This window comes from Leptodactylus fuscus, chromosome 6 (genome assembly GCF_031893055.1).
Source record: "Leptodactylus fuscus isolate aLepFus1 chromosome 6, aLepFus1.hap2, whole genome shotgun sequence".
In the NCBI taxonomy this organism is placed as follows: domain Eukaryota; kingdom Metazoa; phylum Chordata; class Amphibia; order Anura; family Leptodactylidae; genus Leptodactylus; species Leptodactylus fuscus.
The window spans coordinates 28320191-28343549 of record NC_134270.1 but is presented as its reverse complement, the minus strand read 5'-3'; the positions used below and the strand labels follow the sequence as shown (position 1 = coordinate 28343549).

Below are 23359 nucleotides of genomic sequence, written 5' to 3'. Positions count from 1 at the left end.
AGGCTTTAAAACAGACCTGTCCTCCCTGTAGTCGCCATTATCAGGGACTATGTTTTCAACGTTCCCCATAGTTTCCTGGTTCATATCTCAGCTTGATACTGTCTTCTGCAAAATTTTTGACAGATCATAGACAGATGTCATGCGATTTATAGGGGTAAGGACGTTAATATCCCCACCAACTGCGGCATGCATCTGAGTACTGTGCCTCTTCTACGCCAACAGCTTTCCTTTATGAATCAAGGACTCTCAATATTGCCATACGCACCTTTCCAAGGAGGCACCTTTGTTCTAGCAATAAGTAGACCCCACTTATCATAACTAATGGCCTGTCTCATAACATGCAAAATGACAAGTGAGAACTATAAAATAAAATTCTGTGCCGCTGAGTTGAAAGCCTAGGAGTCTACCTAGGTATAATAACTGCAGAAATATAGCCATTCATATCTGACATCCAAGACCCCGGGAAAGTTGGGTGATATTATATCCACGTGTCTTTGTTAAAGATTTTCTTGCTTTTTTGCCTTATCACTACAATGACCTGTGGTTACTTTATGGCGGATGTGTTCCCAGCTCTACAACATCTGTTCCTAGTGAACATGTGTGACTGGCACACTTCAAAAAGAGCAGCCCACCGCTAGCCCCATGTTCTCATCGGTGACCAGTACGATTACAGGGATGGGAAGCCCTTTCCCACGTTCTCCCACTTCATTCTAAAGCTTGTCCCTATTGTATAACACACTCTCCACCTGCTCTGCTGGGAGCAGGGTATTATCCTCAGGCAATTCACAGTCAATTTACCATGCTGTAATAGATGCCTCCTCTATTGTCCTGCTGAATGCATGTATTGGCTATGCGAGTGTGGGAAAGTCTGACAAGTAAGGGACTCATGCATTTGTATGCAAGCTCGGGGGTATAAATAGGGGAGCCCTGACTCCACACGTCAGATCACTCTGAGCTCAGAACTGGAAATTCGTCAGCTCCTTGCAGACGTCTAAACATATGGCACCCACCAGCATGGCTATGGATAACCTCTCACCAAAAGAAAAGAATAAAGTAAGTTTCTTCTACATTCTGTCCACATTTGCCTAGTTGTATACCAAATATTTCCTAATATATTATGCTTTTATGTATGAACTGGTTGACTCATATATTGTATTATTTTTATTTTTAGCTTAGAAAACCCATTGTGGAGAAGATGCGCAGAGATAGGATTAATAGCAGCATCGAACAACTCAAGGCTCTTCTGGAAAAGGAGTTTCACCAGCAGCAGCCCAACGTCAAGCTGGAGAAGGCGGACATACTGGAGATGGCTGTGAGCTACTTGCAGCAACAAAAAAGTAAGTTGCGTCATAGTTATCCCTATATAATGTGAAGTCTGAGACATTGACGTTGCTCAAAAAATCCAAATATGTGCAGACAACTTACCTCTCTTGTTCTGGTTTCTACCTAGATCCACCACAGAGTATCCCTGTTGAACGTCTACAGCAGGATTACAACCAAGGCTACTCCTGGTGTGTCAAAGAAGCTCTGCAGTTCCTATGTCATTACCCAAAAAGTGGAGAGACCCAAAAGCAATTGCTCAACCACTTGAAGGTCCCACAGAACATTCCCACCTTTTCCTACCCTTGCGACCAGAAAAAAGCCACCTTGGCAAGCGCTCCAGCTAAGATCTGGAGGCCTTGGTAAATCGGAGGATGTGATATAAGTAATGGACTTCTGCCAGTAAAGGACTATGTTCTACACCAGTTCGTTTGGATAAAACGTTGAAGAGATCTTCAGCCTCAGAAAGAGACTATTCCTGAAGAGCGTCGTATTATCCTAAGGATACCGTCAAGATGTAGTCACCTATTGAGGACATTATGTAAGAGGTTATTATATGACCATACAGAGCAGTCGGGTTCCTGATGAAGGCGTCCCCAGTCCTGCTCATTCTGCAATGTGTATCTTCCAAGAAGTTATTGTGTTAGGAGGAAGGTTAAGAATGGTATAATTCTTATGTCTTCCTTCCATGAAGAGTTCGATCTCAGATGTGGCCTTAGTATTCCTCATGGGACAATCAAAAATGTGTATTTTACTACTTCTATGAAGTTCTGACTGTATTTGTTTTTCAAAGGTTTTTGTATATGAGGCAACCTGTGGCCTTACAGCATTTGGTTACTTTAAAATGCTGGTACTTCTAGTTCCTCAAGATGTCCAAAGCCATAAATTGCCTTATTATGTCTGTAACTTTCTTTCTAAGTGTCTAAATGTCTATATTGTATTCTCCAAGAAGAAGCTATAGGGGTGATAGAGTGTACCCCAATGGGTAGTGTATTCAGCACGCTCTATGGAGACGTCTCCAGGGCGTTCTGAGAACCATGTATCTTTTATAAGGATGACTGTTCTAAGACGTGATGAGTTTCGAAGGAATACTCGTCTTTATTTACATAGAAAACTATACTTTTTGTTTTAAAAAAGACACCGTACAAAATATTTTTGTATGGTAACTGCAAATGTAGTTACTTGTATTGAATTGTATTTTCCATCCTTGAGGATGTTTATGTATGAAGTGTCTCGTACACAGAAACTGTGATTTTATGGTCTCAAAAGACTGAAGGAATATTGCACAAAGATGGTCAAAAATAAAATGTTCCCTAAACTCTAACCTTATCTGGTGTCAACTTCTATAAGTCTTTATATATATATATATATATATATATATATATATATATATATATATATATATCTATATATCACCTGTAATGTTCCGTATTTACAGCAATGATAAACGTAAGAGAATTCCTTAACTAGCAATTCCACAATGTAGTGTCAATATTGGGACCACCAAAGCTGGAGACACATAAAGAGTTTTTGTTGCTTTCTTAGTAAATTTTTGGAGCCATAGTCAAAGGTAAGACTTGAATGGAATGGGAAGACTTGTGCCGCTGTTTTCTGCTGAATCCACTCCTGACTTTGGCTCAAAAATTGCAGCAAAAAAGCAACAAAAACTCTATGGGGGAAGGGGTCATTATGGCTGGCATTACCTATACCAGTCTTAATCAATTCCTCCACTGGTACTAGAGACTCTGGGCTTGATAACTCTACAATTAAGATCTATGGCCATCTTCTATAGGCATAGTAATAAGCCCTGGCCTGTCTTGACATGTGCCAAAGATGAGCGATATATACTCTCATCTATGCAAACTTTGTGCCAAGGAGTAGTAGTAATTCCCCTCAATGTGTGGCTAGATTCGGTAGGGGCCAGGGACTCCTAACATAATAGATAACTATTATCCTAGAAGAAGACGAGACCCACTTCCTGCTACACTGCACCAAATACTCAGCTGTGAGGGCCGTCTACTACCAAAGACTCTCTGCCCACATCCCAGACTTCATATCTGCAGACGAGAAGAGGAAACTCTACATCCTACTGGGAGAAGAAGAGGCCACTGTGGAGATCGCTGCCCAATACGTGTCCAGCTGTCACCAAACCAGAGGAAGATGAGACTCCACGGACTGTCATACCCCAAACCACCCACCCCACCCATACCCACCACTCACCCACCCGAATCCAACAATAATCTTATAGTTGTTTACTGTATAGCAGATTACTAATTGTATTGCCTGTGATCAAACTACAGTTTTCACTCTCAGAGTATTGATCACCCAGTTAGAATTAGTATGAACAACTGATTGTTATCTGCCCATTCATTCTAAACAACTATAAGATTATACCCGCTAGTCATGAGCATATAGTTACGGTTCGGCACATACCTGGCTACATAAGAGTCAGCTTTAATTTCCATAAAGGCATTTATTATTGGCATGGTGTTAAATACACGAACATGGTCAGTCAATGTATGCTATTGTGAGGACATGAGATAGACCCTACTTATATGTATGTCTCTAACTTGCAATCTAGTGGAGATTCGCAATCAATATATATATGTACATATGGGTATTTGGATTACACGTTGTGAGTTGCAATAAGGTAGATGTACACACGTTATATCTGTTGGGTTCAAACTACTCATGGACTCACAAAAAAAGCAGATATTTTATGTGTGAATTTTAGAATTACACTTTAAATAAAGGTTAAGTTTTAGTCCTTCGACAGCAATTTGTTTAAATTATCAGTGAGGAAGGTCAAACCAGAAAAACTTTGGGAGTTTGAGGATGAAACTGAATCTAGCCTAAACACATACAGTCAGGTTTTGTTACTGACGTTTTTGGATTAAAAAACAGGAGCCGTAGCACATGTCCTTTATAGGTTCTCACTCTTTATGATCCATTTCTGGTTTTGACTTCCAAAACTGGATCAGCAAAACCTTATCCTAACATCCTAGGCAAGAACGGCTCCTGTATTCTGTTAATACCTCCTACAGGGCAGCAATGGGGCAGCTGAATTTCCCATAGTCTCTAAGGTAATAACTTTACAGAATAGGAAACTTTCCAATATATCCGGTAAATTGCTCAGAAGTGGATCTGCACCTACACGTGCCATTATATTGTATTAGGGTACATAGACATTACTGAGGAGGTCACTTACTAGAACTTAGAGGACTTAGTACACTATGACCACGCACTACATGATCAGCCCTTTACCCCGAATAGGTGACATATAATACATTACGGTATAAGATGAAGATAAGATGTGTACATGTCGGTATCTTCCCAAGCATTCAGTTCATCTTTAAGGAAGCTGCTGCATGATAATGTGTAGCTCAGTATACAATATAAAGGAAGGACAGCATGGGTGCCAGCATGTCCTTGTGACTTCAAAAGACAACGGGGCAGATTTATTTAGCTGGGTATATTGTACGCCAGTCTTAATAAAGGCGCAGGGAATGAAAGATTTATGAAAAGACTATGGGTGTCCTTGCAGAAGAATGGAAATCTCTGCCAGCTAGGAACTGGGGAAGATTTCCATAACTCTTACCAAAAAACTGGCGTCAGTCATAAAAAAATCTGTTGGCAGGAGTTTTTTTTTTCTGCAATGAGTGGATGAGATCAGATGAAATCTCATTCATTTAGCTGGGACTGAGTTTCCACAACAGACAAGAATGCTGCTTTATCATAGGATTATGATATGTATTACCTGTCCTTAAATTAAGTCATTAATATCATATTAATGGAGGTCTAAACCTAGCACCCCACTGATCAGCTGTTAGATGTGGTCATAGTGCTTGGACCAGCACAGTGGCTGCTTCGCTTATCAAGCATATATTGTACAGTGGCTGCAGTTCAACACCATTCACTTGGATGAGACTGAGATGCAAACACACCATGTGACTGATGAACATGATGTCACTGGTTTGTGAAGCAGAAGCAATGGTCGCTCAATCATTGCTGACCTGTCAGACTCATCTGTCCCGCTTGTGACGGCAGAAGCCCCCCGCACGTGACAGAAAAGAAAGTGGTGATGTCACTCACATACGTCACTCGTTCCTTTCCTTAGGCCCGGTTCACATCTGCGTTCGAGGAGTGTGCATGGGGACCCCCCTGAACGGACTACTGAACGCATTGACAAGCAGTGTGCAGTGAAAGCACACGGTCCCTATAGACTATAATGGAGTCCGTGTGCTTTCCGTGCGGTCTCTGCACAAGTCATGCGGACATGAAAGTAGATCATGAAGTACACGTGGAAAACACAGGGACCCCATTATAGTCAATGGGGTCTGTGTGCTTTCATTGCTCACCAATGCGTTCGGTAGTCCGTTCAAGAGGGGGGTCCCCATGTGGACTCCCTGAACACAGATGTGAACCAGGCCTTAGGCCTCAGCAGTCACATACAGTGAGGACTTTTGGGGACAGGTGAGTATGATTTTTTTTTTTGTTTCACCTTCCCCCACCTTCCGCCCAAGTACTGAGATTCCTGGAGAACCGCTTTAACATAAGGATAGGTTATCATTATACTGCAAAAAATCCACCTTCAGGCTGAGGCCCCACATTGTGGAAACGCAGCTTTTTTTCTTGCGGATTTTGTTGCGTTTTTTTGAGCCAAAGCCAAAAATGTCTACAAAAGAAATTGGAAATATATAGGAAGCTCTTACACTTCTCCCTTCGGTTCAATCCACTCCTGTCTTTGGTTAAAAAAACTGCAACAAAATCTGCAACAAAAAAAGCTGTGTTTCTGCAATGTAGGGTTTTAGCCTTTGGCCTTGATCGGTTGCCAATGGATATGACCATCAATACAGGAACTTTCTGCAGCCTGAGATTTGTCAGCAAGCCCGTCTTATTGTGGGCAGGATATTTACAGTTCTACCTTTACTACTGCAATACTAGGCAGAACCTACAGACAAGAGGAGCGCTGTATAGTATAGAAGAGGGTCCTCACAGATTAGCGCATTGCTTCTATATACGAGCATGAAGTTGCCATGAAACATACCATCTGTATCTATCTATATGTATGCCTTAAAGGTTAGCATCAGTATCTGACTACATACAGTATATGAGTGATACACACCTAAAGAGAAAAGCTGAGTCTTCAGCAGTTAATACCGTTTATCATGATGACAAATAACACACTTTCGAGAATATTTAGGTTTCTTCATCGCACATAACCTGAGCCCCCACATCTCCCTCTTTAGTATAAGCCTGCTCCCCCCATGTTACCCCCTTTCACATAGTTTGTGCTTTCACTCCTATATCCCCCTTACATATACTGCCTGTTCCCTCGCGCCCCCCTTACACACATGGCCTGCACCCCCTTTTTTCAAACAGTGTGACCCCCCCTTCTTTTTTAAACAATGTCCTCCCTTCTTTCACCCACATAGCTTGTACTACATACTGTTTCTCACAGCCTGCTCCTCCATATCCGCTCTATCACAGTTTGCACCCCGTCCTCCTTAATCGTATCCTGCATCCCAATATCCCCCTTTTTCTTACTCCTATATCTCTCTTTCAGACACAGCCTGCCTCCCCATTGCTCCCTAACACAGCCTGCTTCCCCATCCCCTTCTTCCTCGCACAGCCTGCTCCTTGCCCCCTCTTTCAGGTGCAGCCTGCTCCCTCATCCCCTTCTTCCTCACACAGCCAGGTCCTCCATCCCCTTCTTCCTCGCACAGTCTGCTCCCCGCCCCTCTTTCACACGCAGCCTGCTCCCCCATCCCCTTCTTCCTCGCACAGCCTACTTCCTGCCCCCTTTTTCATGCGCAGCCTCCTCCCCCATTCCTTCTTCCTCGCAGTCTGCTCCCCGCCCCCTTTCACGCGCAGCCTGCTCCCCCATCCCCTTCTTCCTCGCACAGCCTGCTCCCCGCCCCCTCTTTTTGGCGCAGCCTGCTCCCCCATCCCCTTCTTCCTCGCACAGCCTGCTCCCCACCCCCTCTTTTTGGCGCAGCCTGCTCCCCCATCCCCTTCTTCCTCGCACAGCCTGCTCCCCCATCCCCTTCTTCCTCGCACAGCCTGCTCCCCCATCCCCTTCTTCCTCACACAGCCTGCTCCCTGCCCCCTCTTTCAGGTGCAGCCTGCTCTCACATAGCCTGCTCCCCCATCCCCTTCTTCCTCGCAGTCTGCTCCCCGCCCCTCTTTCACACGCAGCCTGCTCCCCCATACCCTTCTTCCTCGCACAGCCTACTTCCTGCCCCCTTTTTCATGCGCAGCCTCCTCCCCCATTCCTTCTTCCTCGCAGTCTGCTCCCCGCCCCCTTTCACGCGCAGCCTGCTCCCCCATCCCCTTCTTCCTCGCACAGCCTGCTCCCCGCCCCCTCTTTTTGGCGCAGCCTGCTCCCCCATCCCCTTCTTCCTCGCACAGCCTGCTCCCCACCCCCTCTTTTTGGCGCAGCCTGCTCCCCCATCCCCTTCTTCCTCGCACAGCCTGCTCCCCCATCCCCTTCTTCCTCGCACAGCCTGCTCCCCCATTCCCTTCTTCCTCACACAGCCTGCTCCCTGCCCCCTCTTTCAGGTGCAGCCTGCTCCCCCATCTTTCTCACATAGCCTGCTCCCCCATCCCCTTCTTCCTCGCAGTCTGCTCCCCGCCCCTCTTTCACACGCAGCCTGCTCCCCCATCCCCTTCTTCCTTGCACAGCCTACTTCCTGCCCCCTTTTTCATGCGCAGCCTCCTCCCCCATTCCTTCTTCCTCGCAGTCTGCTCCCCGCCCCCTTTCACGCGCAGCCTGTTCCCCCATCCCCTTCTTTCTCACACAGCCTTCTCCCTGTTACACTCAGAGTCATACCATGCAGTTGTGATGTAGTTAAAACGGTATAAAATAACAGCATGCGCTTCAGATATAATTTTTAGTACAGTTTTTTTTACTTTACAAGAGAAACCTATTAAATACATTTGTTTCACCTGTAAAATTAACAAATTGCGACAAAAATCTCATGCAAAGTTTAATCTGATGCAGTTCCAACCGCACCATGTGAAGGCAGCCTAACACCACACTGCTCAGTGAGCGCCAGCATGGCTCCGCCCACTCTGAGTCTGGTCACATGATCATGACGTCATCGGAGGTCCTTGAGCCCACTAGGAAATAGCACCTAGAGAAGAGTGGAGCCAGCATGGACAAAAGCATCACCCTCCCTGCTGACGAGATATTCCGGAACCTAGAGAACGCCAAGCGCTTCGCCATTGACATCGGTAAGTGCCGCAGCCCTAGAGCCCGGGCAAGCAGGCAGCGAGCCCAAGTAGCCACCAGATGCCTGCAGCTTGCCAGTTCTAGCAAGTTATCTCTCTGCACTGGACTGGCTCTGGCCGCGCTGCATTGTGGGACGTGTAGTTTCTTTTCTATCCTCGTCTAAGTCTTTGCATTGACTTCGAACTACATCTCCCTGAAGTCAGCGCGACCGCCGAGATTTCTGGGAGTTGTAGTTTAATGTGAGACAAAGTTAATGTGTAATACGGCTGTATGGTGGGAGGAGAACTACAAGTCCCAGGATGCCCCTCTAGGTACCCTGCAGGGACGTGAAGTAGAAAGTAAACAACCTGCTGTAACAGTTTCCGCACTACTAAAGTATATATGATATATTGTATATACTGTATGTATAGGGAATGGAGGGGACAGGATAGCAGGGCTCTGCAGTGTGGTATATACTGTATATATAGGGAATGGAGGAGACAGGATAGCAGGGCTCTGCAGTGTGGTATATACTGTATATATAGGGAATGGGGGGGGGACAGGATAGCAGGGCTCTGCAGTGTGGTATATACTGTATATATAGGGAATGGAGGGGACAGGATAGCAGGGCTCTGCAGTGTGGTATATACTGTATATATAGGGAATGGAGGGGACAGGATAGCAGGGCTCTGCAGTGTGGTATATACTGTATATATAGGGAATGGAGGGGACAGGATAGCAGGGCTCTGCAGTGTGGTATATACTGTATATATAGGGAATGGAGGGGACAGGATAGCAGGGCTCTGCAGTGTGGTATATACTGTATATATAGGGAATGGAGGGGACAGGATAGCAGGGCTCTGCAGTGTGGTGTGTGCTTGTAATGCTTCACTATATCAGTGATAAGACAGTAATATACATGTGTACAGAATATTGTGTATCGATATGTGCAAAAATATTATATAGGAATGTGCACAGCATATTGTGTTAATATTATATAGTAATATGTTCAGAATATTGTATACTAATATCCACTGCTGTCAGGTCCCTTTGGCTATATACATTATACATCAGGACTTGTATACACCAGGAGCTGGGTCTGATCACATTCTACAAGGGTTGGCTAATGTGATTAAACACAATGTGAATGGAGTCTTACAGCCTGTTTTAAACTGCAGAGCTGCATTCACAATTCAGCTATTAGTCTTCAGACACAGCAAGCTCGTGTAATGGTACCCCAAACAAGCCCCCAAGTCTATTGGATAAAGATGACATATGCACAGATTAGGTCATTAGTATCTGATCGTTGAGGGGTCTGACAGCTGTACTCCCCATGATCACAGAGCTACTGAAGCGGTGGTGTTGGGGAGCTGCTCCCATTTACTTGCATGTGAACAGGACTGCACCGTATACTGCGTCTGTCTACTTATTCAGTGTGGGATCCAGGTGTTGGGCTCCCACCAACCAGTCACTGATAACTTCTCCTTGGGATCTAGGACAAGCCCTTTACAGAAGGGGTTGTACAGGATTGGAACAACACAGATGCTTTTTTTCATAAAACAGCATTATACTCGTCCACAGGCTGTGCATGATATTGTCATACTAAATTCTGATTTATAAATCTATGGGCAATTTTGCTTGGAAAACGTCATAAAATAGACTGACCGCTTTGGATAAACCCATTTTGCTAGAAGGGTTACTGAAAAGCTGATCACAAAATGTCCTCCTACTGGTACCCCTAACGGTTGTGGCATTATAGCAGGGCAGGGCGAAAACCAGGCGCCGCGTTGGCTGCAAAGTCATCCTTGGTGAGCGGGTTTTGTGCATCCAGTATTGGGTACACTCCGCATCAGGCTCTGTCAGATGTGGTCATAGACTGTTTCTGCGGGGTGGGGTGGGGGTGGGGGGCGTATGTTAGCTGTCAAATAACGACATTGCTGAGAGACCCTCTAGTAGTCGGAACGCTGCTGAGTCTACATGCCGTAGCAAGCGATGGGCTGCGTTTATTGTATGTAGTTTCTGTAGCGAACTCATTGTCAAAGGTTAATACATGGTGGGGAGAATACATGTGATGGGGATTGCTAGAAGGAGCCCCTGCCGTGATCACTGGGGGATCAAGGGGGCCTGCAGTGACTACTAGGGGGTTGAGGAGAACTTTGTCTATTGTGGTTGTGGAAACGAGTGAGACTTTTACTTTTAGGTCACATAACCATGGGCTAGTGCTGGGAATCAAAATTCCTTTTTTCTTTTTGAACAGGTAAACCATAATACAAAACCCCTGCATTGAAAACCCCAAAAAAACACACAGGATTTTTTTTAGGCAGGTTCAATGACTCCTCAATCTGAATACATTCTTATGTTGTACCTATGCGTAAAGAAATGACGTGTACTTCTATAAAGTCAAAAGTGCCTGGAGGATCTAAGGTGACTGCTGACCGATCTCCTGGATACTTCTTTTTAAAGGAGATGTATCCAAAAACTACCCCGTGTATTCGCACTGCAGCCCTATGTGTAACCTTGTATGTTCAGATGCTGAGAAGGATCAGCACTTCTCTAATCTAGCCGGACACTTGGAGACACAGGTAGCTCAGGCTAATCTTTCTAAAGCTAGAGACCTTTATTTAGACCTATCTATTTTTGCAATACTTAGAGAGAAACACACAGCCGCCTCCTCCTCCAAATATGGATAAAGCATATGGCCACCATTGGGCACCATTTGGAAATCTACAACTTTGAGTTGCAGTCTAGATATACATTCCCAATATCTCTAACTGTCCCATAAAACTGCATTGAATTGTAGTGCACGTGTTCTAAAGGGGCAATTCTGAACCTCCTTTCACGTAATTATTACCAGAATACTCTTTAAGGGTGCGTTCACACGATGTAATGTGGAGCGCAATCTGGCACGTATACATGTGCCGGCAGATGACGCGCTCAAAATGCTCCCATTCATTTCAATGGGAGTTGGGAGCGTATACGCCGCGTTATTTTGCGGCCGCAAAATAACCCATCGGTGACCCAGGGGGGATAAAGAAATAAAAACACTGATATAGACCTGTTTGCTCTAGTCTATGTGAGCACATTTTTATTGAGTTATTTCTGCCGGGTGCAATGATTGTACTTAAAAAGCAGTTTACACTGTCAGGAAATTCAGGAAAATTTGGTTATGTTCACACTGGCCTCAAGATTTTTAGATGGTGCTAAATAGTGGTCATGTAGTCATAAAGGACCCACAAAGAGCCAGACAGTGTACAGAAAAGGACATACTTGGCCTAGATCAGGGGTCGGGATCCTATGGCTCGTGAGAGTTGTGGCTCTTTTGATGGCTGCATCTGGTTCGCAGACAGGGGCGTAACTACCGAGCCGGGGGCCCCACAAGCACTATTATACTCATGCGTCTTTTTGGACTCTCGCGTATAATGATCGGAGACCCAGGAAAGGTAAGGGAACATAAAAAAACAGTGTTACTTACCTCTCCGCGCAGGCTTTGGGCCAACTTGCATGAAGTCCCAGATGTCACATGACCGGGGCCTGCGTCCATATGCGTCGCAACGCAAGCCCCACAGTCACATGGCGTCCTGGACGTCATTGAAGATGGCCGACAGCGGCGGAGATTGTAGTGGAGCCAGAGAGAGGTAAATATCAGTGTTTTTATTTCTTTATCCCCCCTGGGTCACCGATTATTATACTATGGGATCTGAAAATGTGTCCAGAATGGAGCATAATACTGTGTGCAGGGGCCACTATAGGACATAATACTGTGTGCAGGGGCCACTATGGGACATAATACTGTGTGCAGGGGCCACTGTAGGGCATAATAGTGTGTGCAGCGGCCACTATGGGGGATAATAGTGTGTGCAGGGGCCACTATAGGGCATAATAGTGTGTGCAGGGGCCACTATGGGGGATAATAGTGTGTGCAGGGGCCACTATAGGGCATAATAGTGTGTGCAGGGGCCACTATGGGGGATAATAGTGTGTGCAGGGGCCACTATGGGGGATAATAGTGTGTGCAGCGGCCACTATGGGGGATAATACTGTGTGCAGGGGCCACTAAGGGACATAACAGTGTGTGCAGGGGCCACTATGGGACATAATACTGTGTGCAGGGGCCACTATAGGGCATAATACTGTGTGCAGCGGCCACTATGGGGGATAATACTGTGTGCTGGGGCCACTATATGGCATAATAGTGAGTGCAGGAATGTGTGTGTGTGTGTGTGGGGGGGGGTTATTATGGCTCTCACAGAATTACATTTTAAAATATTTGGCGTTCATGGTTCTCTCAGCCAAAAAGGTTCCCGACCCCTGGCCTAGCTAATGCTAGAGCTGTAAGACATAAAGGGGTTTCCCATCTCAGGGTTTCACCATCTTTTCTGTCTCTTTTCCCCTCCACTTCCTGGACTCAGTGACAGCTTGGTGGCTGGGTGATGTAGCCTGTGTGATGTACAGGTTAGGCCGTGCTCCCAAGACCAAACTGCACTATGACAGAGACTGTGGTCAGGCACTATTCTAGGCCTTATCACTGTGCAGAGCTAATAAACTGCTCCATTAACTCTCAATGACAGTGAAGAGAACAGGGACTGATGTCACAAGGCTGACCACTGCAGCTAAATAGCAGTGGTGGTCCAAAACCTAGGACCTGTGATGTAAACACAGAGGATGCACAATCTATCTGACCAAAAGAAAAGGGTAGATAAAACATATAAATAAATGTATAGATAATTATAAGTTGAACTTTTCTGCAAATAGAAATACCTAAAAATAAAAAAAAACTTGCAGAGTTTTAAAGATTTTCTCAGATCACCTTGCTGGTAACAATCTTTTATAGTGATTGGATGCCATTGGATACTATAGGCCAGGGGTAGGTAACCTTTTTTGTATGGCGTGCCGATTTAAATAAAAATTATAGTCCTCGAAATGGCGGGCAATAATTGTAAGGCTGATGAGCCCTGCACTAAAGTCCTATAGCACAAACCATAACACAGGGGTGCTGCCGCCATACTGTGCTCCCAGCCACATGCATTTACCGCTATTTGCCTCAGTACACCTGTACTGTCCCAAAAGAAGCAATGTAATCTGAATATAGTGGTAAATGCATGCGGCTGGGAGCAGAGAGAGGTAACACCTGTAGGGGGAGACACTCTATGTACCAGGATGCCGCCTCCAGTCCCTGGCTACCAGTACCTTCACTTTTCTGTAAGTGAAACGCCGAAAAATTTAAGCCACATTTAATTCCTGGCTGTGCGGTAACAGCAAAACCACAGGGTGTAATGAATGGGTGTAACACATACCCCAAAGTGAAAGCACAAGTGCCCAGGGACAGGATGTGGCTATAGGGTACATCGTGTGTCACCACCCTAAAAGAAGCCCCATTAGACCTTCTGCGCACAAACAGCATGGATGTGGTTTTCGCAGGTCCATACATTAAGAATGAAAATACAGACAGATATAGGGTATATATAGGCCCTGCTCCATATTTTGCATCTCTTCAATTTGGCACAGACATACAGATGCAAAAACTACATCTGTGTATGGGCCTATTAAAATGTATGAGTCCGTACTTCTATCTACAATTGCGGATGGTCATGTGCATTACAATTTAGCAACTCCATGTGCCTCCTATTAATAACATGTGCCATGTCTCTCGCATTAACCCCTCTGTGTTTCACAAACTATGCCGACCCCTGCTATAGACCATGAATGCAGGAACTTTCTATGATCTAGGCCTTGTCAGAAGCTCAGCCATGACGTCTGTATTGTGGCCGGGTTATCTTCTCAGGCATATAGTGTCTCTGCCAGTGTTTGTGTTTCTGTAGGAGGAGATAACCCGGCCACAATAAGGAAATCATGTCTTGGTTTCTGGGAGGTCCCAGACCATGGAAAGTTCCTCTGACATCAGCAGTGTTATATACCACTACAAAGCAGACAGCTTTGCCGGTATGCACCGGTGCCAGGAATATTGGTTGCTGTTAGTTTTGGTACCGCTATCCCTCCACTGTCAGAATCTTGGGCCTTACAGCCTAACTGGGATGTGGGGAACACCCTTCTTCTTTCCAGACAGTAAAAGGCTATGGAAGAGTACTGTCGAGGGACCCGTGAAGGGGGGGGGGGGTGTCTAGGTTGCTTTCTGGCGGTATATAATACCGCCAATCTCCAAGGCCCTCTTTAAAGGGAACCCGTCAGGTGTTTTTCAGACCTTAAACTGGTCAGCATCAAGCAATGACTTTTCTAAGGTGCCCCATGACTGACGTGTCCTTCGCTATCTGATGTCATCCTGACACCTTATCTAACTACCGGCCTCATAGGGTGTGAGTTATACATGACTACATAAAGCTGCTCCAGCCCCCGTGACTAGTGAAGGTAAATTCACATAGGTCAATCTCAGGCTCCTAAATCTTATAATTTTTCTGCAACCGGGCACCGTCGGAAAGGTCATCACTTGAGTTTACCCATTCCAGGGTCAGTTTAGGGTGGACGAACACTGACTAGTATAGAGGGATAGATCTCGCTGATGTGTCGCCACCTCTTTGCCAGTCACTGCATCCCTTTATAGCTTTTTAGCTCTTTTCCTGGAGAGTTCTTTTCTTCCGTTGCATTTCATTATAGTCTATGCGGCTTTGTTACATACAATTGTCTGTGCTGTGTCAGCTGCCGGTGTCATTTATGTTCATTTATGTCAGCTTTTCCTCCCCAGGTGGCTCCCTTACAAAGTTGGCCTATTATTCTACTGTACAGCACAAGGTCGCCAAAGTCAGGTCATTCGATCACACCGGAAAGGTAACCAATTATACTACGTGATAAAACTTCATCAAATGTTGCAATTGTTTAATTGTTCCAAAACCAAAACGTGTACTCTAGAAGCTTGTGGCGAAATTCTGCACCCATAGCTTACATGTTAAAGAGGCATTCAAATCTGAAGCTTTCGTCACCTATCCATATTGGGGTGTTGAAATCCAACATGCCTAATTCTCCCCCCCCACCATCATCTATTGGGAACAAAGGTACCCCCTTTCCCCAGTAATCATGATCCTGCTAAAATTAGCAAGTTTGCCTAACTTTTCTTTAATTTGTATTGGGGTCTTTAGACCAGTGAACCCCAATACCTGGAGAAAACCCACACAAACTCCATGCAGGTGTTGTCTTTGATCTGCTTGGAAATCATGACCCCCGTGCTGCATGGTAACAGTGTCTTTGGCAGGAATACCCCTTTAAAGAGGACCTTTCGTGTTCTCTGATGTGTTAGATACCACTTGAAAATATTTCCAGCATCTGTCCTGGTTTCAGAGATATCAATGCAATTGGTTTTGGTACCAATATCACTGCACTGTCAGAGGGGCCGGCCTTACAGCTCAGCATCAGTGAGGAACCCTCTTCCAATAGTACAAGACCATAGAAGTGTACCATCAGGGGGAAATTCCTCACCGGCCAGGGATGACGCCGAGCTGTAAGGCTGGACCCACACACTGCAGGGATATTGGTACCAAAACAATTACCACCTATATCTCTGCAACCAGGGCATTGGTATATAAAACAGCCGGCGTTGACAAGTCCTGAGAGGTCCTCTTTAAACTTGACTTCATAGGCTCCATTCACACGGAGTAACGCCAGGCGTTTTTTGTGTGTATTTTTACAGCCGTAAAAAGCAGTCTCCATTGAGTTCTATAGTAAAATGCTGGCGTTTTTTTACGTCCGTAATTTTACGTCCGTAAAATTACGGACGTAAAAATACAGGCGTATTTTACTATAGAACTCAATGGAGACTGCTTTTTACGGCTGGAAAAATACACACAAAATACACACAAAAAACGCCTGGCGTTACTCCGTGTGAATGGAGCCATAGGTTATTTTCACCATGGAGGGTTATATATGGAATCAACAGGGTGTACTATAGTATTATCTGCATCTTAATAACCTCTTGTCATTTGTATAGGATGCTGACCAAGCATTGTTATACGAGATATCAGAACAAGAAGAGATCACGGCCCGATTACATTTCATCAAATTTGAAAACACGTATATAGAAACCTGTCTGGACTTCATCAAAGATCACCTAGTGAATACGGAGACAAAGGTCATCAAGGCAACCGGCGGGGGAGCCTACAAATTTAAAGACCTAATCGAAAAAAAATTGGGATTAAAGTAAGAATTGTCTCAAGATGAGTAGTGTATGGGAGACTTGGTCCTGGTAAAATAGGCAACTCTTGTCCTCGTGGGTCTTCTCACATTGACGTCTATCTACATATCCACTGATCACTAGAATGGGAGTCCTGAGCTTCTTGCTTCATTCATAGCCTATGGAAGTGATGAGGATTAGCCAATTGTCTCATTAGTTCTAATGACTTTGAGTGGAGTTGCATAGAGCATGCTCGACCACCACTTCATTCAGGCTCCTCCCCCTTATGGTCATACACTGAGGAGGATTCGGCTGCCCCCTGCTCACGACCCCTCTGTATGAACCAGAACAGGGACGTGCCAGAAGCGTGCTTTTCACCAGTTTTACCAATCATTACACAATAATAATATATAGATTTTCTCTTTCTAGAGTTGACAAAGAGGATGAAATGACGTGTCTGATAAAGGGCTGTAATTTTGTTCTAAAGAATATCCCTCACGAGGCATTTGTATACGTGAAGCATGCAGATCCGGAGTTTCGATTTCAGACCACTCACCCCAATATTTTCCCCTATTTACTAGTAAATATTGGTTCGGGAGTATCTATAGTTAAGGTAAGTGTTAATGTTGTCTCTCTTGTCTTCATCTGTGAAAAACAGAATATTCCCTCCGAATTGAAAAGTTAAAAAAGCTACTTAAAGGCACATGCCGTTTTATATACGGCTAGAAAGCCAACAGTGCACTGAACTTACCGCACCGTCAGCTTTCCTGTTATGTGCTCAGGGGCTGGAGATGTAGGTGCCGTTAGTTTCGACACCGATCTCTCCCCACTGTCAGAAAGGCGTTCCTGGTAGTCTAGCTGGGCTGTGAGTAATGCCCCCCCTGACATTACTCTTTCATAGCCCTCTACGTTCTGATAGGGCGTTCCTTACCACCCAACGATGACGCTGAGGCGTGAGGAACTCCCCCCTGCCCAGTACAAGTCTATGGAGAAGTACTGTCGCGGGGGAGTTCCGCACAGCACAGTGATGATGCTCGGCTGTAAGGCCCGCCCTTCTGACAGTGTAGGGATATCATTGCCATCATTAACCAGCATTGGGGCACATATCAGGAAAGCAGTCAGTGCACTGAATTCGGCACACTGGCGGCTTTCTAGCAGTTTATAATACCGCATGAAAGGTTCTCTTTAAAGTTACCCTCTTAATTCCCTGTGATCTTCACACATGGCATTACCTGACTGATACAAAACCAATCTATAAATCCGTTCTGCACCGTCTCTATATTTGACAGGTAGAGACTGAAGACAAGTTTGAGCGTATTGGCGGAAGCTCTATAGGAGGCGGAACGTTCTGGGGGCTCGGAGCATTGCTTACAAAGACAAAGGTCAGGATCTCAACTTCTTAGTTGAGTAATACAAAACTATTTCTTACATTGTAATTTGGGTAAGAGGTTTGTATTGTAAGAGGGCACTTACTCCTAATAAACATGTGTGTTCTATAAAATAACAATCCTATGGGATGTCTTTGTAGAAGTCTATAGTGTCGGGCTCCTCTATTATTCCTTCTGCCAGTGTATGACTATACTGACATCTGGTGATGGCATATATCTGCACTATGCAGTCATGCCACTCCTATATATCTATGTGTGAATGATACGATGTTGTTCCATTTTTGGGGTTGTCTCCACGTTGCGGTATCACCCCTGCATTCCCTGCTCTGGATGACAACTGTGACACTTTTGTCTTCTGCAGAAGTTTGATGAATTGCTACAGCTGGCTGCCAAAGGACAACACACAAATGTTGACATGCTGGTGAAGGATATATATGGAGGCGCTTACCAAATCCTGGGATTAACAGGGAATCTAATTGCAAGCAGCTTTGGCAAATCTGCAACTGTAGATAAAGGTAATACACATGACTGTAGCCCTGTGATGGTTTGTCTGCTAAACATCTGTCTGTACTATCTCTGGGCACAGAACATCACTTATGGGATCCCACTGGGATAGAGGATAAATATCTTATAACTAGGAGTCTCACTGCTGTGACCCTCATTGATCAGGGGATTGCAAGTTCCTGGTGCCACCGCTCTACTTGCTTGTCAGGGATTTCTGGAGATCGCCATCATAGTAGCCCCATGTAAGTGAATAGAGAAATAGCCATAAATGGGGTACCATTGTTCTTGTGATTGTCACCAGTCCATTAGAGTAGGACCTAAAGGCCTGTGAATAGGGGAAAGAAAAATAATAGGAAAAACATTTTAAAGGAGTTAAAATTTTTAAGCCAAATGAGCCCTATATAGAAAGTAATAATATCTGTAAGGCCCTACAGAATATATTGGTGCTATACCAACAAAATAAGCAAAATAAACAGATAAATAAAACCTATTTTGAGACATTTTTGATAAATATTTTTACTTTTCCAGTAATGAATATATCCTGCAATTTTCACTCTGGCCACAAAGCCTAATAATAAACTGACAATTACCCATTTTGTAGGGTTTAATTGCAACATTCGCATTACTAATATTACATACAGGGTTACCATTGAAGATAACGTTTACAGGGTTACAATAAAACATAACACTTCTATAGATAACACCACTACTGACAGTAGATTAGATCAGTGTATAGAGTCCCCTTCCCTGTACATAGCATGTCTAGAAAACTGTCTGTATAGGTCTGTTTAGGTGTCTGCACCAAAATCCATTTTATTTCCCTTCTTCTGCTCTAGAGTTCTCCAAAGAAGACATGGCAAAAAGCTTATTACATATGATCAGCAATGACATTGGTCAGTTGGCTTGTCTCTATGCCAAACAACATAAACTTTCTCAAGTATACTTCGGGGGGTTCTTTATCCGAGGTCACCCGGTCACAATGCACACCATCACGTACAGCATCAACTTCTTCTCTAAGGTAAGTGAGATGACAAGTATAACAATGGAGAAGTTACTTTTTGCATTAAAATCTTGGCTGACAAATCTGTCTAGGTGGACTGTGACAGAGACGGATTCCACTGCATAACTGGGAAAACCTTAAAGAAGACTTTCCACCTACTTTAGCTCTTTTCATCCTTGTAATAGGCGTCTCTTAACTGATTCCAGCACAGTTGGAATTTTTCTCTAGCCCCTCCATACCTGAGCAATCGGTGCAGCTAGTTTAAGTCTCTGATATGTTAACTAGGGGGCATGATTCTGAGCTGTGGCACTGTTTGCCTCTGAATGGAGCTCTAAGTCACTTCTCCTTCCCTGACTCCACCCACTTGACAGTAGAAAGTCTAGATGGGATATCGGGCACCAAAGTTAACAGCACGGGTATGGTGAGGGATAGAGAAAAAAATTGCAATTGCGCAGGAATCAGTGAAGCATCGCCTATTGGAGGATTCTGGGAGACAATATGCAAGTTACTTTTCCAGTGTTGATAAAAGCAAAAACTGTGTCTTTAAGGTCACTTTCCCTTTAAAGGGATCCTATCATTTAAACTAATTTTTTTTCTGCTTATCACGTAGGAATAGCCTTAAGAAAGGCTATTTGTCTCGAATGCGCGTGCCTGCCGGCCACAAGAAAATGGTCGCTTACTATACTGTGTAAGCGGCCATTTTTTTGTGGCCGGCGAGCATGCGCAGTCGGCTTTGCCCTAGGCCCGAGGCCTAGAAGTTTGAAGCCATCGCCAGAAGAAGACCCATTCCTGAAGAAGATTTAGGCGGTGCTAGAGAGTTCTCTGGCAGCATTGGGGACGCCCTCAGTGCTGTTTGAGCGCTGGGGACTGCCCCCACTGCTGCGAGAGAACTCCTTTGCATAATGGCGAAAAACGGGATTTCTACGGAACGGCGGCGCGGAGAAGACATCTAAAGGTAGGAGACGAATAGCCTTTCTTAAAGCTATTCCTACAAGATAAGTAGAAAAAATTCTGTTTAAATGATAGGATCCCTTTAAATTCAATGCTATGTGTTCTGCTGTACTGGTATATATTTATTGCAGTGCCCTCTATCTGCTTATAGGGGGAAGTCCAGGCACTTTTTCTCAGGCATGAAGGTTACCTTGGGGCAATTGGGGCATTTCTTAAAGGTGCTGAAGAAGATAGTAAGTATGAATGAAGGATACTGATATAGCAGGAAGTTTTTTTCCTCTAATGGCACCAGTATGCTAATTCCAATCCGTCAAAAAGTAGAGCATGCTTTGTAGTGTGAATAGAGCCGGAGCCTGTTTTCAAATGCCGGCCAAAAGTTAGCATCCACATTACGCCTCCTGCTGGTGTAAACTTAGATCATCATGATGAAATTACCCCAGACAATATTCTAGTGAAATTGATGTCATTTTTTTTTTGTCCCCAGATCCAAACCTGTACAGCTGGGGGGAGAACTATGCCGGCAGTTCTGGGCTCATGAGCACGTCTCCAGATGTCTTCCCCATGCAGAGGTCACGAAGTGGAACAGTGAGTCTTTATAATGGCCAATGGCTCTGGATAGGACAAGATTTTATTGTTATATATTGCGTTATTTACTTGGGAACACCCATAGGGCCTCCACATGCTGAATAGTTACTCCTACTAGTTTAGAATCTGAGCTACAACAAGTAGTGGTCCCTCCGTAAATTTGGTTTTCCTCCTATACACAAAGGGTTTTCATCTACTTGACATAAAGGAGTGTTTAAAAGGGAACTGATCTGTAGGCAGCGAGTTCTAGAGCAGGAGGAAAAGATCAAGGGTCCTTGCACAAGACCGAGTGTGTATCTGAGCTGGGGGCCGAGTTTATCACAGAATGCACTTGGATGACAATCTTAGTGACTTCCAAGTGTCATCTGAGTGCATTCTGTGATACGTTCATATCTATGGCAGTTCCACATCCATTCCAATCTGATCACACAGGTCCATGTTATCAGAAAGGAATGGATCCAGACGCCCTATAGATGTGAACGTATCAAGGAATGCACTAGGATGACATATTTTGTTGGACACTATACAGTACCTACAGTCTGCATGTGCTGTAAAACTGCATGTACAATACTATATTGCCCCCCCCCCCCCCCTTTGTTTTTAACATGTAGTCACCTCTGAGGATCTCCTGCAACATTTACATCCCTGTGTATTGATATTAACAACTTTCCACTTTGTCGCATTGAAAATGGTTTCTGATCCTGGGCAGCATGTTATAGAGCAGGAGGAGCTGAGCAGATTGATATATACCCCTAGTTTTGTAGGAAAATGTTCGGTATAACTTGTATTTTAGTCCTTTCTATGCTTGGGAGTCCAGTGGGCGGTCCTAATCACTGATTGGCTGTTCTTTTTGAATGTACAGCCATAGAGGCGTGGCAGTCCGTCAGGAGTAGGACCACCCACTGGACTCTCCAGCAGCTTACAGATATAACTAGATACATCGCTCCTCCTACTCTATAGGTGTTAGCTGCAGGTTGGATAGGGTTTAGTGTGCACCTCCATGTCTATAACATAAATGAATAGTACATGTTAATATAGACAACTTTGTAATACAACTTTTTAAAGAAACCTGTTTCGTTCTCAACTTTACTGAGACTGTTACAGAGAAGGAGGGGAGGAGGCGGCAACTTTCAGCTACTTAATTGATTTATTGTCTCATTACATGAAGTGGTAGAGTCTTATCTTGAAGATACCGCCATGTCAGTATCTCTCCCTCACTCACAGTGTAGCAGAATTTAGCAGCTCCTGGTATTTGTGTGTTTCCTTTCCAGCAGCCTCCTCCTCCTCCTCCTCCTCTCCATAAACTTCTGTGTAAAAAGTAACTGCCTGACAAGTGGCAAAGGAAACCCATTTCTTTAATAGGATACATTACAAAGTTTCTTATATTCACTTTTACTTTTCATTTTCGAATAGTTGTTTTATAACTGGAGGTGCACTTTAATTTTCTCTATGGTCTACATACAACAGTAGTCATGACCTTATCTTGTGCCCTTGTACTCATTGTTCCATTCATGCATTCCTTAATTCTTTTATTCATGAGTTGTTTATGTGTTACACAATATTATCATTTCTTTTCTTTCTTTTTAACTTCCTCCTTCCTTCATTTTTATATCTCCAGTTTTCAGTAAGTAACATGTCGCTGCTTGTAGAGTTGTGGTTTTGTCCCGTCGCTGTCTCTTGTTCGTTGTGAGAGCAGAATATAAATTCTATCCATTGGGAGAACTGCCTGATTAAATAAACACGTGGTGTAGATCAAGTCATTGCCCATGGAAAGTAGGTAGAAATCCACAGTCCCGTAGAAAGCAGCAGCCAAGTACATCTGACTATCCTCCTGATCTGTTTATTCATGTATCCTAGGGTTTACTGCACTTCAAGTTGCCCGGGATTGATCACTTTGTACACTGTATTGCAGTATTTCATAGATGGGGCAGTGACAGAATTAACCAGCAAGGGTCATTCTTTAGTTTTTGCTATGGGACCTTCTTTATGTGGATCACTGGTTGTAGAGACTGTGCCTGAGATTGACAGAAATCAGACTACGCAGGGTTCATTTGTAGTCTGCTACTAAGTAGACCAAGTATAGGAGCTGTAGACACAATGGAAAAGTTTTTAAAGTTGCTTTAATTTTCATTTTAGCTACATCTATCTCTCATCTCGCTTATCTCCTATCTATCTATCTATCTATCTATCTATCTATCTATCTATCTATCTATAGATTATACCATTTATTTCATCCTCTTACTTTCTTATATATAAGCTGGCTGGGTGATCATCTGATCTCT

General features: G+C 44.3%; 2 protein-coding genes across 2 annotated transcripts in view; both read left to right on the top strand.

The window, feature by feature from the left end:
• The first annotated feature begins 999 nt into the window (after positions 1-999).
• HES5 (hes family bHLH transcription factor 5) lies at positions 1000-2373 on the top strand. Its single transcript, XM_075278449.1, has 3 exons — positions 1000-1053; positions 1172-1337; positions 1451-2373. Exons 1-3 carry the CDS (start codon positions 1000-1002, stop codon positions 1684-1686), a joined length of 456 nt encoding a protein of 151 aa, XP_075134550.1. The 3' UTR covers positions 1687-2373.
• Positions 2374-8418: 6045 nt separating this feature from the next.
• The window catches only part of PANK4 (pantothenate kinase 4 (inactive)), a 30631-nt gene continuing 15690 nt past the window's right edge, over positions 8419-23359 (top strand). The window contains exons 1-9 of the mRNA XM_075279624.1: positions 8419-8556; positions 15231-15313; positions 16467-16675; positions 17079-17262; positions 17939-18031; positions 18399-18552; positions 19378-19559; positions 20644-20725; positions 20977-21077. Coding sequence (XP_075135725.1) covers positions 8478-8556; positions 15231-15313; positions 16467-16675; positions 17079-17262; positions 17939-18031; positions 18399-18552; positions 19378-19559; positions 20644-20725; positions 20977-21077 — 1167 coding nt within the window. The 5' untranslated portion in view covers positions 8419-8477. The remainder of the gene's footprint in view (positions 8557-15230; positions 15314-16466; positions 16676-17078; positions 17263-17938; positions 18032-18398; positions 18553-19377; positions 19560-20643; positions 20726-20976; positions 21078-23359) is intronic.

Coding starts and splice junctions, on each gene's coding strand:
- HES5 (XM_075278449.1), top strand. CDS start 1,000: ATGGCACCCACCAGCATGGCTATGGATAACCTCTCACCAAAAGAAAAG. Junction 1,054..1,171: donor CACCAAAAGAAAAGAATAAA/GTAAGTTTCTTC, acceptor TTTTATTTTTAG/CTTAGAAAACCCATTGTGGA. Junction 1,338..1,450: donor CTACTTGCAGCAACAAAAAA/GTAAGTTGCGTC, acceptor GTTTCTACCTAG/ATCCACCACAGAGTATCCCT.